The sequence below is a fragment of the Seriola lalandi genome, unplaced genomic scaffold, assembly GCF_002814215.2.
Source record: "Seriola lalandi dorsalis isolate HSWRI2012SDOR001 ecotype SW California unplaced genomic scaffold, Sedor1 jcf7180002054574, whole genome shotgun sequence".
Classification (NCBI taxonomy): Eukaryota; Metazoa; Chordata; class Actinopteri; order Carangiformes; family Carangidae; genus Seriola; species Seriola lalandi.
The window spans coordinates 311,676-326,411 of NW_019525127.1; the positions used below are offsets into that span (position 1 = coordinate 311,676).

Below are 14,736 nucleotides of genomic sequence, written 5' to 3' on the forward strand. Positions count from 1 at the left end.
ACTTGGATAATGGATCTATGAAGGAGCGGGAGCACATGGGCAATAAACGAACAAAAACTGAACAGACCATCCACTGGAGTGCGCTGCTGGGAAATAAAACTAAAAAAGGGAGATAAGTTACATAAACACACAGTAATACTGCACATATAGTGCAACTTCATGCACTTTATCACAGAAACATCTGGTCAAAAATTAACTTATTGTCTGGGTGATATCTCGATGAACCTGGCTCACCTTTAAGAGTATTGTTTAATCAGAAATTGGAAATTTAAAATAAATTTAAGTCCCACATTATGTACAAAGGTGGAGAGAAATAACAACACCTGCAGAATATAGTAAAAGTCAGTGCAATCAGCCTGCACCAAATGTTACTTGCTTTTGTAAAACTTTTGCTCATTGGTGAAGTGTTGTTTTAACTCCTACGATTTACCTGTATAGGTAACCCTTGAGACCATAGTGAGTATTGCTGATGTTTGGCATTCATGGACAGATTATGAGTCAATGGGCTGCTAAGTGCTAGTAAGTTAGCACTAGTAAGAACATTTACAGTGCATATGTGTAAAATGTTCCCCACCACAGACTGAAAACACACTCTTTTTGGTCGTTTTGCATGTCTTTGTGCGTCTGGATTCAGTTGTTTTGCATCTCCTTTTGGTTGTTTTGTGTGTTTTAGTAGTCTTGCATCACTGAAGTTACTTACTAGTGTCTTTTTTTAATGTTTTTTTTTCATATTTTTGCTCATTCTTTGTCAAGCTGGTCATTTAGCATGTCTTTATTGTGATTTTGTGTCTACTTGTTTAGTGACTGTTGTAATTTTTCCATCTCTTTGTACTTATTTTACAACTCTTAGCCGTTTTATGTCTCCTTGCGCTCATTTTTCATCTTTTTCTTTGTTGCTATTTTATGTTTATGTTTTATTTTATTATATTTTGTGTTTCTTTGTAGTTGTTTGACAAACACTTCACCTGCTCCAGGAGCCCCCTGTCTGCTTTGGCCCCTGCGCCTGTGCCCAGTTTACTCAATCAATAATCTATCCGTGGTGGCTAGTAGTATATTGTAAGATGCTATTTTGTCCACATGACATGAGCCCATACTTCAGACAGCCGACATGCTCTATATGTTTAACTTACTAGTGAAGAAACAGTCCTCATATTTTTAAAACTTCTCTGTCTGTATCTAAAGGTCTATGTCATACTACTTATTATATAGCCACATTTTAATCACTTGCAACACCTACAATTTGCATGTTGCTATAACAGCAATTAACTTACATGTAAGAATAACAGGAGAAAAATCCATACTATGCTTTATTATCAACACAGGCTTAAAAATATAGATAGATAGCTTTTTCAGAGTTTGGGCTGATTATTGATAAGAAAGACACTTTAACAGGAACAAAAAAGAGAAGCAACGGATCCAGAGGTACACAGAATTGTACAATGTGTTTGGTTAGTTCAAATCAGACATGATAAGTCAGTATACAACACAAGTAAAATGTTAAAAATGACAATCTTTCATCTTGTTGGTTTTTAGCTGGAGGTTTCGGAACGTGGCACCAGCTTCAGTTTGATTGGTCGTTTCGGCGAAATCAGACCCTGGATGTCCATTTCTAAGGGGATCTGGCAGGAAATTTTGTAAAGAGAGAAAGAAATAGAATTAAATTTGGTATTGGACATTTTAGCTCAGTTTCAGTAATATATTAAATGTTTACAAATCAATCTGTTGTGTCATCTTTTGATGTTTAGACTGACAGACAAGAAATTTAATTTCATAAATATATCAAGATTATCAATAAGATTACTCATACACCATAAAAAAACAATAACATGCAGTGTGTAAAGATGAACATCTGTTGTCTCACCTCTGTCTCCTTACACACAGCGAAGCTGTGCCTCTGGAGAATCTCCACCATTGCAAGTTTCATCATCACCAGAGCAAATCGCATCCCAATGCAGTTCCTAGGCCCTGCTCCGAAAGGCATGTATGTGTAGGGGTCAATAGTCTCCTTGTTTTCCTTGCTGAACCTGAGGTAAACATACAGACAAATATTAATGAACAGAAATTAGGCAATCATCTGCAGAGCTCAGGTCCTCTCTGAGGAAGTTCTTAGCATTTACTGGCTGTTTTGGCAAATTTTAATGTATAAATCCTTCTTATACCTCTCAGGTTTGAACTCCTCCGGTTCAGGCCACAGATCGGGGTCCCGGTGCAGGGGCCACGTGGGGACCAAGACAACCATATCTTTTGGAATTACAAGGCCATTTATCTCAACAGATGCTTTGGCCACACGCTCCAGGCGTGGGGCAATGGGGTACAGTCGGAGAGACTCATTGATGACACTGTCCAAATACTCCATCTGCATCAGTGCCTGATAATCAACAGGAGCCTACACAAAAACACAGACACATATATACATGACTATAATGAATTCTTACTCATGACACTCAAACGCAGACCACTGCTCTCTCAGGTAAATGCTGAATAGATACACTGATGGTTGACAAGATACTGCTGCATATATAGCCTGTAAAATTATAATACTACTACTATGGTGTGACTACAAATTGTACCATACCATAATCTTTAATTTACTGACTGTTCTTCCATGTTGCAATTTTGCAATTGTTTACCAACACATTAGCCATAACAATTTTTAAAGATGTGAGGTCAACATGTTCGTCAGCTTGTTATGGTGTTCCTCTGCCCCCAAGTGGCCAAAAAACAATGAAGGTAGCTTTGAATTAATTACTCTCTGCTACCTTGAACTTTGTCCCCTCCTCACTTCCTACGTACCTTGTTAGGGAAAGTAGAGTCAATCTCCTCCTGCAGCCGTTTCATGACATGAGGGTTTCTCGCCAGATTGTAAGCCAGGAAAGTCATAGAGCTGCTGCTTGTTTCGTATCCAGCAAAGATGAAAATCATGGCTTGAGAGAGGATTTCATGATCATTTAAACCTGAGGAGATAGAAAGGAGTTGTGATTTAGAATAGCTTCACTTTGAGCTTTCATATGTATGCAGATGGCTGTGTGAGTGTTTATCACCCTTATCCTGTTCTCCCCCCTGGTTTTTCTGGGAGTCAATCATCAGCTGAAGGAAATCCACACGACTCTGAAAGCAGACATCTATGAGGAATTTGATTATATTTCTGAATCTGCTGATACATACATACATACATACATACATACATACCTTTAGCTTGCTGGTCTCTCGATTAGACTTGATCTTCTGCAGCGAAGCGTAAAAGAAGTCCGTGACAGAGGCAGGGAAAAAGGAAAACTCTAACTTTTCAAATAGAGGACCCATGAAGGGGAAGAAGGCTGAAAATATATAGAATGAAATGTATTTAGTTCCTAACCAATAAAAAGTTATTTTGAGTTTAAGTTGAATTTGAAACTGTAAAAGCCAAGAAAGACAGTTAATGAACTGACTGTAAACATTCACAGTAAGTTACCTAACACAGATGTTTTTGCTTTACCAGCCAGGAAAGGACAAATTTATAATTAGCTGTATTTTACAAAAGTAAAATGAACACCTTACCAACAATGAGTAAGAGAGGGTTTAAAAGGTCAAACTTCAGCATCTTCTTGATGTTAGTGACAAAGGGATCTGAGGGGTTGTTGAGCGAGTCTATGTCTACACTGAATGCTGTGCTGGTTACGACATCCATACTGTACGGTCCAAAGAACCTAAAGAACACACAAACCCATCAGATATTCTCATCCTTTCAAGCTTACAAATAGCTGATGTGATGCATTTTCTGGGACCATTTCAAATGAATGCAGTTGGAGTAGTGAGTGTTCTTACTCCTTCAGCTCTAAGGGCTCATCCTTCTCTGCCGTCTTATTCATGCTGCTGACCAGGTTAGCAGAGTGCCGCTTCATTATGTCAAACATCTGAGGCACAGACAGATGGAGAGAAAAAACAGTCACACATTGACTTGTTGAAATACTACACCGGCACAGAGTTCCTGCTGTTTCTGTTTGTGCTTCCTCTAGATCAGTATTTACCTATGTAGGGGTCAAAACCCCAAAAATAGTTTCCAGGATGAGTGTGGGAGTCTCAAGTGGACAAAAAGGATAATTTAGGCCTCTAAAAATCCTAAAAATGACGCAGTCCAAGAGGGAAAACATGTTTTGGTTGAACTGATGACAACTACATCTATAGATATAATCTATATCTATCTATAAGGGCTCAAAAGTAGGCATGGCTTCATTTTAAGGTGTCACAAACCAAACAGGTTGGGAACCTCGGCTGTAGAAAGAATCGACTTAAGTAACAGCTCAGAGCTTGATAGAAAAATATATTATGCTGAACCTGCAACAGAAGCCAGAGGAGGCAAAGAGGAGTAGAGGGTCTTACCTCTTTCAGTCTTCCTGAGGTGAAGGAGGGAGAGAGGACACTGCGAATCCTCCTCCACTGATCATCTTCAGCGATGGACACAGCGTCGTACAATTGGCCATTCAGACGGAAGTTCTGTATTAGAGTTAGAAAACATCTGCCGATGAGGATGAGACTTCAACTAAAAAGCAGCAATCATAATGAGTGAACGGGTTACATAGCGTGTGTGTGTGCGCGTACTCTGCGGTTGGTGAAGAGAGAGTAACACTCCTTTATCAGAACAGTTTTTATCATGGCAGGGTCCGTGATACACAGCACAGGCTGACGACCATCAAAAATGCTAAATGTGATAACAAAAGAGCAGAATATGAATATAAAGATATTAAAACCCAGGTGAGATTTTCATTCTCGTTTTATTTTTTAATTTCCATTTCGGACATACAAGCACCTCTAAGGACAACAAACAGAAATATCTTCTAAACATGCATAAACACTCTGTAGACATAATACTGTTTACATGTATACATGCAGACTTACCCCCATGTTTTCCCATATTTCTTGAAGCACTCTGTGTCAAATTCAGTGAATCCCTAGGTAGATAATAATAAATGAAAGAGATACTTGTACAATATATTCAAATATGTAAATCACTATCAATAATAAAATAAAATTCTGCAGTTTTTACAATTTAAAATCCAGCTCTGATACCTGCATTTTTAATTCTTAAAATGCAATAATACAGCTGAGATATTTAAATCTACATAGAAAGAATTTAAGGCATTTAAGGCTTTCTTTCCCCTCTTAATTCTTAACTTTCATCGTGAACAAATTTCTACCATATATTTCAGTTGTATTTCCTACTGTAACTTTCTTTATGTCTGAGTCAAAAGGATGTTGTTTCTGAAAAGTGCGGCCACTGTTGAATTTTTGAAAAATGTTTTTTTTCACCATCACCACCTCCATTCACCTATTAATGAGCCCAGCTAAGGAAAAGACTTTTGAAGCAATCCTTAAAGGCTGTAGAATTGTGTGACAGATTATGCACTGTCTTCTTAGAGAGCTAAACTCTGCAAATACACCTCCTATGGTATATGTACTGTCAAAACCCCATGGTACGTGTAATGATTGCTGACTAGTGACTAGTTATTATAACCAAAAAATAACCAAAGGGGCATTCCATGTTGTCAGCAAGCATAGTTTAGATAGCTATAGAGCAGCTCAGTTCAACATTATGCCTCAAACTTACTATACAAAACCACTACACATAGACCAGAAACATTAATATAACAAACACATTTAATGTTCCTATTTGGTGTTCTATCATACCAGTATTTGCCTTGCTGAGTCATGTACATATAGCTAACACTAATGTGTACAGTCTCGTAATAATTCCTCCTTTGTTAAGGTTTTAATATTCCATTTGTTTGAAAGTTTATAGTCATTTTACAGGCTACAGGTTTGTGGTGCCGTTGACTTGTATTGAGGGTAGGCTGAATAAAAGAAAGACCTCTCTGTATGATGTAATACAGTTCAACAGCACCACACACTACAGCAACATGAAGGTAGGATTTACTGCAGGACTGTTGTATTAGACTGCATTAGTTTTAGCTAGGTGTGCCTAATAAACTGCCAACTGAGTGTATGCTGTGGGTTACTCTTGCCTCTGCAAAAATTATATTTACCAACCTTTCTATATGCCAGCATAGTGCCGAAAAAAGGGACAGGTGTGGGACCAGGGATGCCCATTCTTTTAAATGTTCCATATGGCCAATAGGCATACCTGTGAAAAACAAAATAGAGAAGAGAAGAGAAGAGAAGAGAAGAGAAGAGAAGAGAAGAGAAGAGAAGAGAAGAGAAGAGAAGAGAAGAGATTTTCATCATATAAACTTGCAAAAACATGTACAACATGTACAAATATACTTGGACACTTACACAAGTATCAATGTGATGAGAGCAACCAAGAGGGTCCATGTCTCAGCGGAGAAATAGAGAAAGTAGCCCATCTCTTCACCCTGCCTCTCCTCTGTCAGAGGTAGAACTAGTTTCTCCCGAAACCAATCACGACCAGAGGCTTTTATGTCCTGCTGCACCGACCTGTTGCATAAGTAAGGCAAGTGAGTGAGAGTTCAACCAATGGCAGCAGCCAGAGACATCAGATGAATGATCGACAGAGAGAGAGGGAGAGAAATTTATAATAATCATTAGTGTTAGCGTTGTCATCTGTGGCGCTGCAATCGTGTGGCCTCAATTGTTATACTGCTTGTGTTAAGAAAGAAAGAAGTCGCACAAAGTTCAGGAAAACTGCTTGTAGTTTCTTCTTGGCTCACGCTATATTTCCTGGTTCAAGTGGACAAAAGAAAAACAAAGTCCAACCATGAAACACTAATTTTATGTTTTCGCTGTTGTGTGTAGGATATGTAGTCGAGTGTGTTGTGGTCAAGTTGTCATATTTATTCCCAATCCGCGTTCACACAAAGACGCATGAACCCAGAGGTATGGGTGTCAGGAAGTCACTCGCTTTTGTTGTTTTCCTTTCCCGAAACTGTGTGACTGCACAGTGAGGGCCACACAGAGACCCCGCCCTCCCTGTAAGTGCACCCAGAGTTTAGTGCAGACTGAGATCAGTGCGACTCGGCTGAGCAAGAAAGAGCTATGGGCTTTCTTCCTTTCTTCTCTTTGGAAACATGGATCCTACTGATCACATTCATCTGCATATTTGTTATGTAAGGATCGGAGGTTTTGATTGTTGATTATTTGCACTTTGGCAACGTTACTACTAACTGCGCAATTCTGACACTTTCAGACAAGTGCAATTTTAAACGCATATCCTTTCATACTTCTTATCATGTTCTAATTTATATAATTTATATATTATACTAAATGACTTATTTTTTTTTCCATCTTTTTTTTTGTCTTTATAATCTACTTCCTGTTCTGCAACTGTAATTTATATTTCCCCCTGGGGATCAATAATGTATTCTGATTCTGACGATTCTGAACAGTTAACTGTCTGATTAAAACCTTGTGACTTTTAAGACATTTAATTCTCCTCTGTTCTGCAAAGGTACGGCTACTGGACTTATGGAGTATTTGAGAAGTTGGGGATCCCTGGTCCCAAGCCATTCATGTACTTAGGATCAGTCTGCAGGTCTAACCCTGTATGTACATCCTTGAGTTCTATTTTTAATTTTTAATAATGGATTTAAATCATTTTCATAATATAAATTTAGAAATAAACTTCAGGCTAAATTGGTAAGGATCCAACAATGATGTATGTGTATAATTAATGACTAATATGTAATTTCTGTTACCAGGTTTACTACTTGGATGATTTGGAGTGCGCTAAAAAGTATGGGAGATTATGGGGGTGAGTCTAAAAAGCTGTTAGAAGTGTAAATATAACTATGCCAAACACGAAATTGTTACTGTATGTTTTGTGAAATTGTGTGTTTGGCAGGTTTTGACCCTTGACTCTAACTTGGTTGATTATGTCAGCAGCGTCTGAATGGGAGCAAATATTCTCCTGCTACACTGAGAAGATTTCCACTACAAAGAGATTTACACTAAATTCCCAAAATGTAAATGTATGTTTATGTAAATGTCCAGCACGTATGAGCTCAAGATGCCCATGCTGGTTGTGATGGATCCTGACATGCTGAAAACCATCTTGGTAAAGGAGTGCTTCACCTACTTCACCAACCGGAGGGTGAGAACACACAAGATTAACACTAAAAGAAATAAAAGACAGAAGAATGTTGTTCAAAAGACACTGTACAGAAGCAGAGTAATGGAGCTGGTGAGAATGTGTTCTCATGCTTGGTGGGTCAGTGGTTGTGAAATGCATGATGACTGACTGTAACAATACATGTAATTTTTTTCCTTTTCACTACTGGTAAATAATCATACTGGGAACAAGAAGTCCAGACAACAAATTCATTAAAGAATTAAAACATTTTTTTAGCATACATCAAGTTGTGAGTACTACAATAGTAGTACTCACAACTTGATAGTAATATGACTTAATTTGAAAACACCATTAAAGTCTGTTGTCATGGTATTGGCCACATGAACCTGTAATATTAATAACACATCAGAAAACAAAATAGTTTCATTGATGAAATTGAGAGACCTACCATTATTAAAGCAAACAATGTCCATGACCAAGTTGTTATACCTAGAGTAAATCAAGAGGTTATCCTATGCTAATGTTAGCATGCTAACATGCACAGATCTCGAATACTGAACTAGCTCATTAATCAAGCTAATATTCTGGACCGAAGTGGTCAATTAACGGGTCGAAGGTCAAGTAGAATTGCAATTCCATCACTGGAGCCAACACTACTTCAGATGAAACATATACTATCAGCCAATTATACTGAATGTTGGAAACCATTGGTAGGAAGTTTCATGTTTCTTAAGGGATAAGACTGTTTATTTATGTATTTATTGGTTTTCTATAGCTTTACCACAAATACATACAATAGTAAGCACACATATACATGCATGTGACCTTTATGACTCTTTAGGACTTTCATCTGAACGGGGACCTGTATGATGCGGTGTCCATTTGTAAGGATGATCAGTGGAGAAGGATTCGTAACATCCTCACCCCCATCTTCACGTCTGGTCGTATAAAAGAGGTAGGGGTCAACTTTTCTAATTTCTTCGATTCATGTTTGGGTAGATTGAAACTATTTATATATATTCATCTTCACTTTTATTCTACTTCGGTTTATTTTGCTCTCTCTTCCTGTGTTTAAGATGTTTAGTATCATGAAACATCATTCCCGCAAACTGACAGACAGGCTGCAGTCCAGGCTGGGCAATGATGACGTTATCATTGTAAAAGAGTAAGTGGTACCATCCAATAAATGGTTACTAGATGTTACATGAATCATGTATGGTCACAGAGATGGCTGCATGAAAACAAATGTGTTAATGAGCTTTCTAGGTGCTATAGCAGGTGGATTGTGTTGGACAGAGCCAGACTAGCTGTTTCCATCCGTTTCCAGTCTTTGTGCCAAGCTAAGCTAGCTAGCTGCAGGCTGTAGCATCATAATTACCATACAGACACAAGGATGGTATTGATATTCTAATCTAACCACTAACTCTTTGCAAGTAAATGAATAAGTGTATTTCCCAAAATGTTGAAATATTCCTTTAACAAATTTAAACATAAATAAATACTTTTCATTTTGATTTTAAATAGATGCCTGAAAATCAATCTTTCAAACGGTGATTTCTAAACGTCCTCAACCAAAACCTAAATCAAATTTCACCACTTAAAGTCCAGTGTATAAAAAGTAAACTGCATGAGGTAAAAAGAAAGAAAGAAAAAAGTGAAAAAAACAAAAACTGAAAAAACAAATAAACATTTAAGTTACATAAAAAACAGGGCTTTGCCCCAACTTTAGTTGATGAATTACAAACCCTCTGTCTGTACAAAGGCAATGTTGGAACAAACTGTTACTACACCCCCTGATCCATTAATACTGTACTGCAAAATTGTATATTGGAGAATGGTGAGAAAAAAGTAAGTACCAAAGAAAGACGGACTGGTTCATCCTGCAGCAAGATAATGAGCCAAAGAACCAGATTGTGGCTTCACATGAAGGAAAGAGCAAAACAGTCTCCACACTTAAACCCTGTAGATCTGGTTTGGGATGAACTGGACAGAAGGTGAAAACAAAGCAAACAACAAGTGCAACACATTTGCTGGAACTTCTGCAACAGTGTTGGGGCGAACAGTATTTGATTTTCATTGTAGGAAAAACACCATGAGTGTGTTCAGCTGCTGAAAGACTCAAAAATCTAGATTAGATCAAGGATTTAAGATTCCATGATTCCTTTTTTATTATTATTCTTTATTTGTTCTATGTCTCAATTTCAGTACACTGAGCCATTTCACCACTACTACTACTACTACACATTTCAGTAACAACTAAAAAAATGGGCGTGTTTCTATATATTTGAATTCCTGCTTGTAAGGTTTAAACACTGGGTGCAATATCAACATTTCTGAATGCACATTAACATATGCCCTCAATAACTTTTCCATGAAGACGTTTTCAAACTCAGCTGACATTACTTTACAGTGTCACTAATAAGAGGCCGTGGAGCAAACATGATAACAACATACAACATACCTGTGGCACTGGTTTCAACCACTGATCAATGATTATAATCTGCGTGTGTCAGTTTCTTTGGGCCCTATAGTATGGATGTGATGGCGAGCTGTGCATTCAATGTGGATATGGACTCGATCAACAACCCTTCAGGTCCCCTCATCACCCATGCCTCAAAGCTGTTTAGATTATCTTTGCGTCTTTTTCTTTTCCAAGGTACTCCACTGTTTTTCCATTCCACCTTTTTTCTTTATATTGACAGGTATGTTTTGTGACTACAGTAATAATTATTTCCCCCTTTTTCCTTCTCAGGATGTTTTCCTATCTTTCTTCCTCTGTTGAAGCTGCTGGGTGTCTCCCTCTTCACCAAGACTTCTACTGCTTTCTTTAAAGCGATTGTGGAGAAGATCAGAGCAGAACGCACCGGGAGTTCACACCAGGTCTGTGCAAAATACACACAATATAGGTAAAATATTCTATCATCGTAGGCTGCAGTAGCTAATATTGTATCATGACAGTAATATACTGTACATTATGATGGTAAGATTTCCAGAAATTCAATTGAGAAGACATTGTTGCCAAACAATCTCAACCTCAAGGTCCATTTAGTAGCTATTCTAGAGCTTTGGATAATATCACGTGACCATCATCCACAGATGCCCGGTTGTCATGGAAATGTACATGTACATGTAGATGTTAGAATTTTAATTTTATCTGCATTTTCAAAGTGTATTTCGTCAGAATGTAAAGCGAAACTTGCATTAATCATGCAAGTTTGATTGTGTATGTGTTTGTATTGAGTTCAAACTGAAACACACTCGGAACTCAGTTCTTTCCATTAATCTGGTTATGTGCATATTTTTGAAGTTGAAACATTGTCAACTCGTTAATGTGGATGGCTCATATCACATGACGGTCAACACTGGAAAAATATTTGACAAAGAATGAGATCTAGCTTCCAAGGTCAAGAACAGACTTTGAAACTGAACTTTGGATGAGAAGTCCTCATTTGCTGATGAAGATCATGTAACATGATTGAAAGTTTGAACGTTTTGGTCACATTGTTTGGTAAACTATTGTTTCAACAATAAAAGTCAACATTTATGGTTTAAACAACTAGATGGAAACGATAAACTGACTAATCCAGCGAATTAAAAACCTGACAAAAATATTTCAGAGCATTTCATCTTTAAGACAATAGAATAACCCAGAAACTGTAAATCTCTGTCATGTCATGGTATACAACAGTTTTCATATAACATAACCATACTCACAACCACATAAAACATGAGAACATTTGTACCAATTATCTCACCGGTTTCCAGAATTCAGGGGATTTACTTCAACATATGATCAACTCTCAGACGGTCAATGAACCCAGGAAAGAAGAGCAGAATAAGGGTAATTAGACATCAGTTACATCACTCACACATACAGAAACACAAATGTCCACTCAAATGTCTGACGCCCTCCTTTCATCTCCATCCCTGTTCATGCATCCCGCCGGTCCTAACAGGTCTTACTGATCATGAGATTATCTCTCAAGTGACAATGTTTTTGTTTGCTGGTTATGAGACAAGTGCCACTACTCTCGTCTTCTTGGTCTACACTTTGGCAAGAAATCCTGAAGTCATGAAACGCCTGCAAAAGGAGATAGACTCTACTTTCCCAAATAAGGTAGAGCAGAAGTTTCTGGTTCTGGGAACATTCTCTCCATTTCATATCATATTGAAACTAGTTTTCAACATGGGAATTGTGTTTAATCAAACAGTTTTAACAACTCCTTAGGGTCCGGTCCAATATGAAGCTCTGATGCAGATGGAGTACTTGGACAGTGTGGTCAATGAGTGTCTGAGGTAATGAGCATTTTTCTAAGCTAGTTGAATGTGATGTCAGGTTTAGATATCGTCACAATAACATTTAAGAGGAGGAAGAAAATCTGTTCTGAACCAAAATGACTGCACAATGTGAAATGTTGCTTCCAGTAACAAACCCACTCAGGATTAAAACACATAAATAAGAAAAAAACTTTAAAAAAGGAGTCTGGCCTCAGGGTTTACATTTCTTTGGGTTTTACATCACAATCCAAAAATAATTTCATGTGTTCAATGTACAAGGAGTCTGCAGCCTTGCTAGTGGCACTGTGAGGCTGTAACAAAATGTTTATGTTAGCATGCTAACCATGGCTGCCATGTTTACCTGGTTAGCATGCTAATATTTGCTAATTAGCGCTCAAAACAAAGTACAGCAAAGGCTGATGGGAATCTCATTAGTTCTGCAAGTATTTAGTACAGTATTATATAATATATAATATTCTCGTTTTGTCAATAGGCTTTACCCTCCAGCTGCACGTATCGAACGAGTGGCCAAAGAAACTGTCAAGATCAATGGAGTCACAATCCCGAAGGACATCGTCGTTATGATTCCAGTGTACGCTCTGCACCGTGATCCTGAGCTGTGGCCAGAGCCTGAAGAGTTCAAACCTGACAGGTAGCTGCTAGAGTGTTAACACAAGGATTAAACTGTAAAAATTCTCTAAACAACTGAGTAAAAAATTATATTTTTAGATTACCATTAGGCTACAGAGGCACCATATAATGCAATCTCAAGTTCAAGTAAATGGTTATAGAGAGTGGTCATTGCATTAATGTAATTAAGTCATTTTTTTCCAGAATTTTTTAAAGAAATATTTATGCTTATATCAACTGACATTTGGGAGACTGTGACCATTGTAAATACACACTTAAAATGATATAGATGAAATTGTATCACCAGATGACTATGTATGAATCATTTGTATTATGACTTATACATAGTAATCAGGACAGCACTTCAATTGGTTTTAAAACAAAATTAATTTGAATTTCCTTCATTTATAATAAAAGCGTATGACAGAGACTAAAGAAACGAGTAATAGAAACAAATGCTATTTGAAGATACTTTATTATAAAATAATTTTGAAATTCACGCATTAATATTGAACTTCTATTTTATCCACTGTTTTCTAGATTCAGTAAGGAGAACAAGCAGAGCATCAACTCGTACACTTACTTGCCATTTGGCGTTGGGCCAAGGAACTGCATAGGAATGCGATTTGCTTTGGTGATGGCTAAACTGGCCTTGGTGGAAGTTTTGCAGAACTACAGCTTCTCAGTCTGCAAGGAAACAGAGGTGATTATATCTCAGTTAGCTTACATACTTGGATCGATCTAATTGTTTTCTATTACATATCATGACGAAATATTTGCATTGAGAGAGAGCAAGAAGTTTCTAATTCAGTGAATTTGTCCATTTCACAGATCCCTTTGCAGATGGATCCTGAAGGCCTGTTAGGACCCTTACGACCAATCAAACTAAAGCTGGAGAAACGTTCCACCACCTCAGAAAATGTGGACAACTAGTGAAACTAGGGAGGACTTGTAGAGATACGTCCCTCAAGACTAAACTATCTTCTAAATTTGCTGTTAGTACCTGACAATACTGCATAAAGTTTATGATTTGTAATCTGATCTGAATCAAAACAGACAGTGACAGTTGATCTTGTTGAGTTTTGGAGAACAGAATGTTTGGAATTCATATGTGCACCATGTTCATGAATTATAGCATTTGGGTCAAATGATCCATGCATAAAATAATTTGCATACAGATTAGCATATCAAAACATGAATTGATAACCTTTTTGGTTAACGATCCAAATATGTTATGTACCAAATTTATGGATGATTAGACAAAACAATACAATTTGTTTGAAGAATAATTATCAGTCCGACACACTCATATCTACTCTTACACGTTATTTTACTCATTTGCATGTATATGGAAGTTGAAAGGAAACTGGAGGAACTGCTCGTGTGGTGGTTCATAATCGATACACACGACTACCATATGTAGTCATATGTAATCATGTATAATCATACATGAACTATGATTAAGAATAATCATAGTGTGTGGATGATAGTGCAACATGCAGAAACAATCCTTGCCTCACCTCTTACCCTGACAACTGCACCCTCATACTTCAGCACTAGGCCCTGAGGAATTGTCGTAGCCAAGTTTGATTCCACCAATATGTTTATGGAAGGAACAGGATAAGGGCAGTACCGTGACATCTGAGACGACTATGAAACATAATGGTGGGAAGGACTAGAGGGAGTATATGTCATTCTAAAACTGTATATAAGCTGTTGTATTTTCACTTGTACTCCAGTTGGTATTAAAGAGTGTTACGGCTCGGCCTAGGGGAAACCCTGGCGCAACATGAATGCTGAGAGAC

The 14,736-nt window shown here is 37.6% G+C and overlaps 2 protein-coding genes across 2 annotated transcripts; one reads left to right on the forward strand and one right to left on the reverse strand.

Moving 5' to 3' along the window:
* Positions 1 to 1,294: 1,294 nt before the first annotated feature.
* On the reverse strand, positions 1,295 to 6,425 carry LOC111663301 (cytochrome P450 3A40). Its single transcript, XM_023417465.2, has 13 exons — positions 6,271 to 6,425; positions 6,025 to 6,118; positions 4,876 to 4,928; positions 4,579 to 4,678; positions 4,360 to 4,473; positions 3,805 to 3,893; positions 3,538 to 3,686; positions 3,190 to 3,317; positions 3,042 to 3,108; positions 2,794 to 2,954; positions 2,160 to 2,386; positions 1,862 to 2,024; positions 1,295 to 1,619 (listed from the first exon to the last, which is right to left on the reverse strand). The coding sequence occupies exons 1-13, from the start codon at positions 6,339 to 6,341 to the stop codon at positions 1,530 to 1,532; spliced, it is 1,506 nt and encodes a 501-aa protein (XP_023273233.1). The 5' UTR covers positions 6,342 to 6,425; the 3' UTR covers positions 1,295 to 1,529.
* A 480-nt stretch (positions 6,426 to 6,905) lies between these two features.
* On the forward strand, positions 6,906 to 14,725 carry LOC111663275 (cytochrome P450 3A27-like). Its single transcript, XM_023417415.2, has 14 exons — positions 6,906 to 7,061; positions 7,403 to 7,496; positions 7,653 to 7,705; positions 7,945 to 8,044; positions 8,865 to 8,978; positions 9,100 to 9,188; positions 10,537 to 10,679; positions 10,776 to 10,903; positions 11,789 to 11,864; positions 11,980 to 12,140; positions 12,252 to 12,319; positions 12,795 to 12,953; positions 13,472 to 13,634; positions 13,763 to 14,725. Exons 1-14 carry the CDS (start codon positions 6,991 to 6,993, stop codon positions 13,862 to 13,864), a joined length of 1,521 nt encoding a protein of 506 aa, XP_023273183.1. The 5' UTR covers positions 6,906 to 6,990; the 3' UTR covers positions 13,865 to 14,725.
* The last annotated feature ends 11 nt before the right edge of the window (positions 14,726 to 14,736 follow it).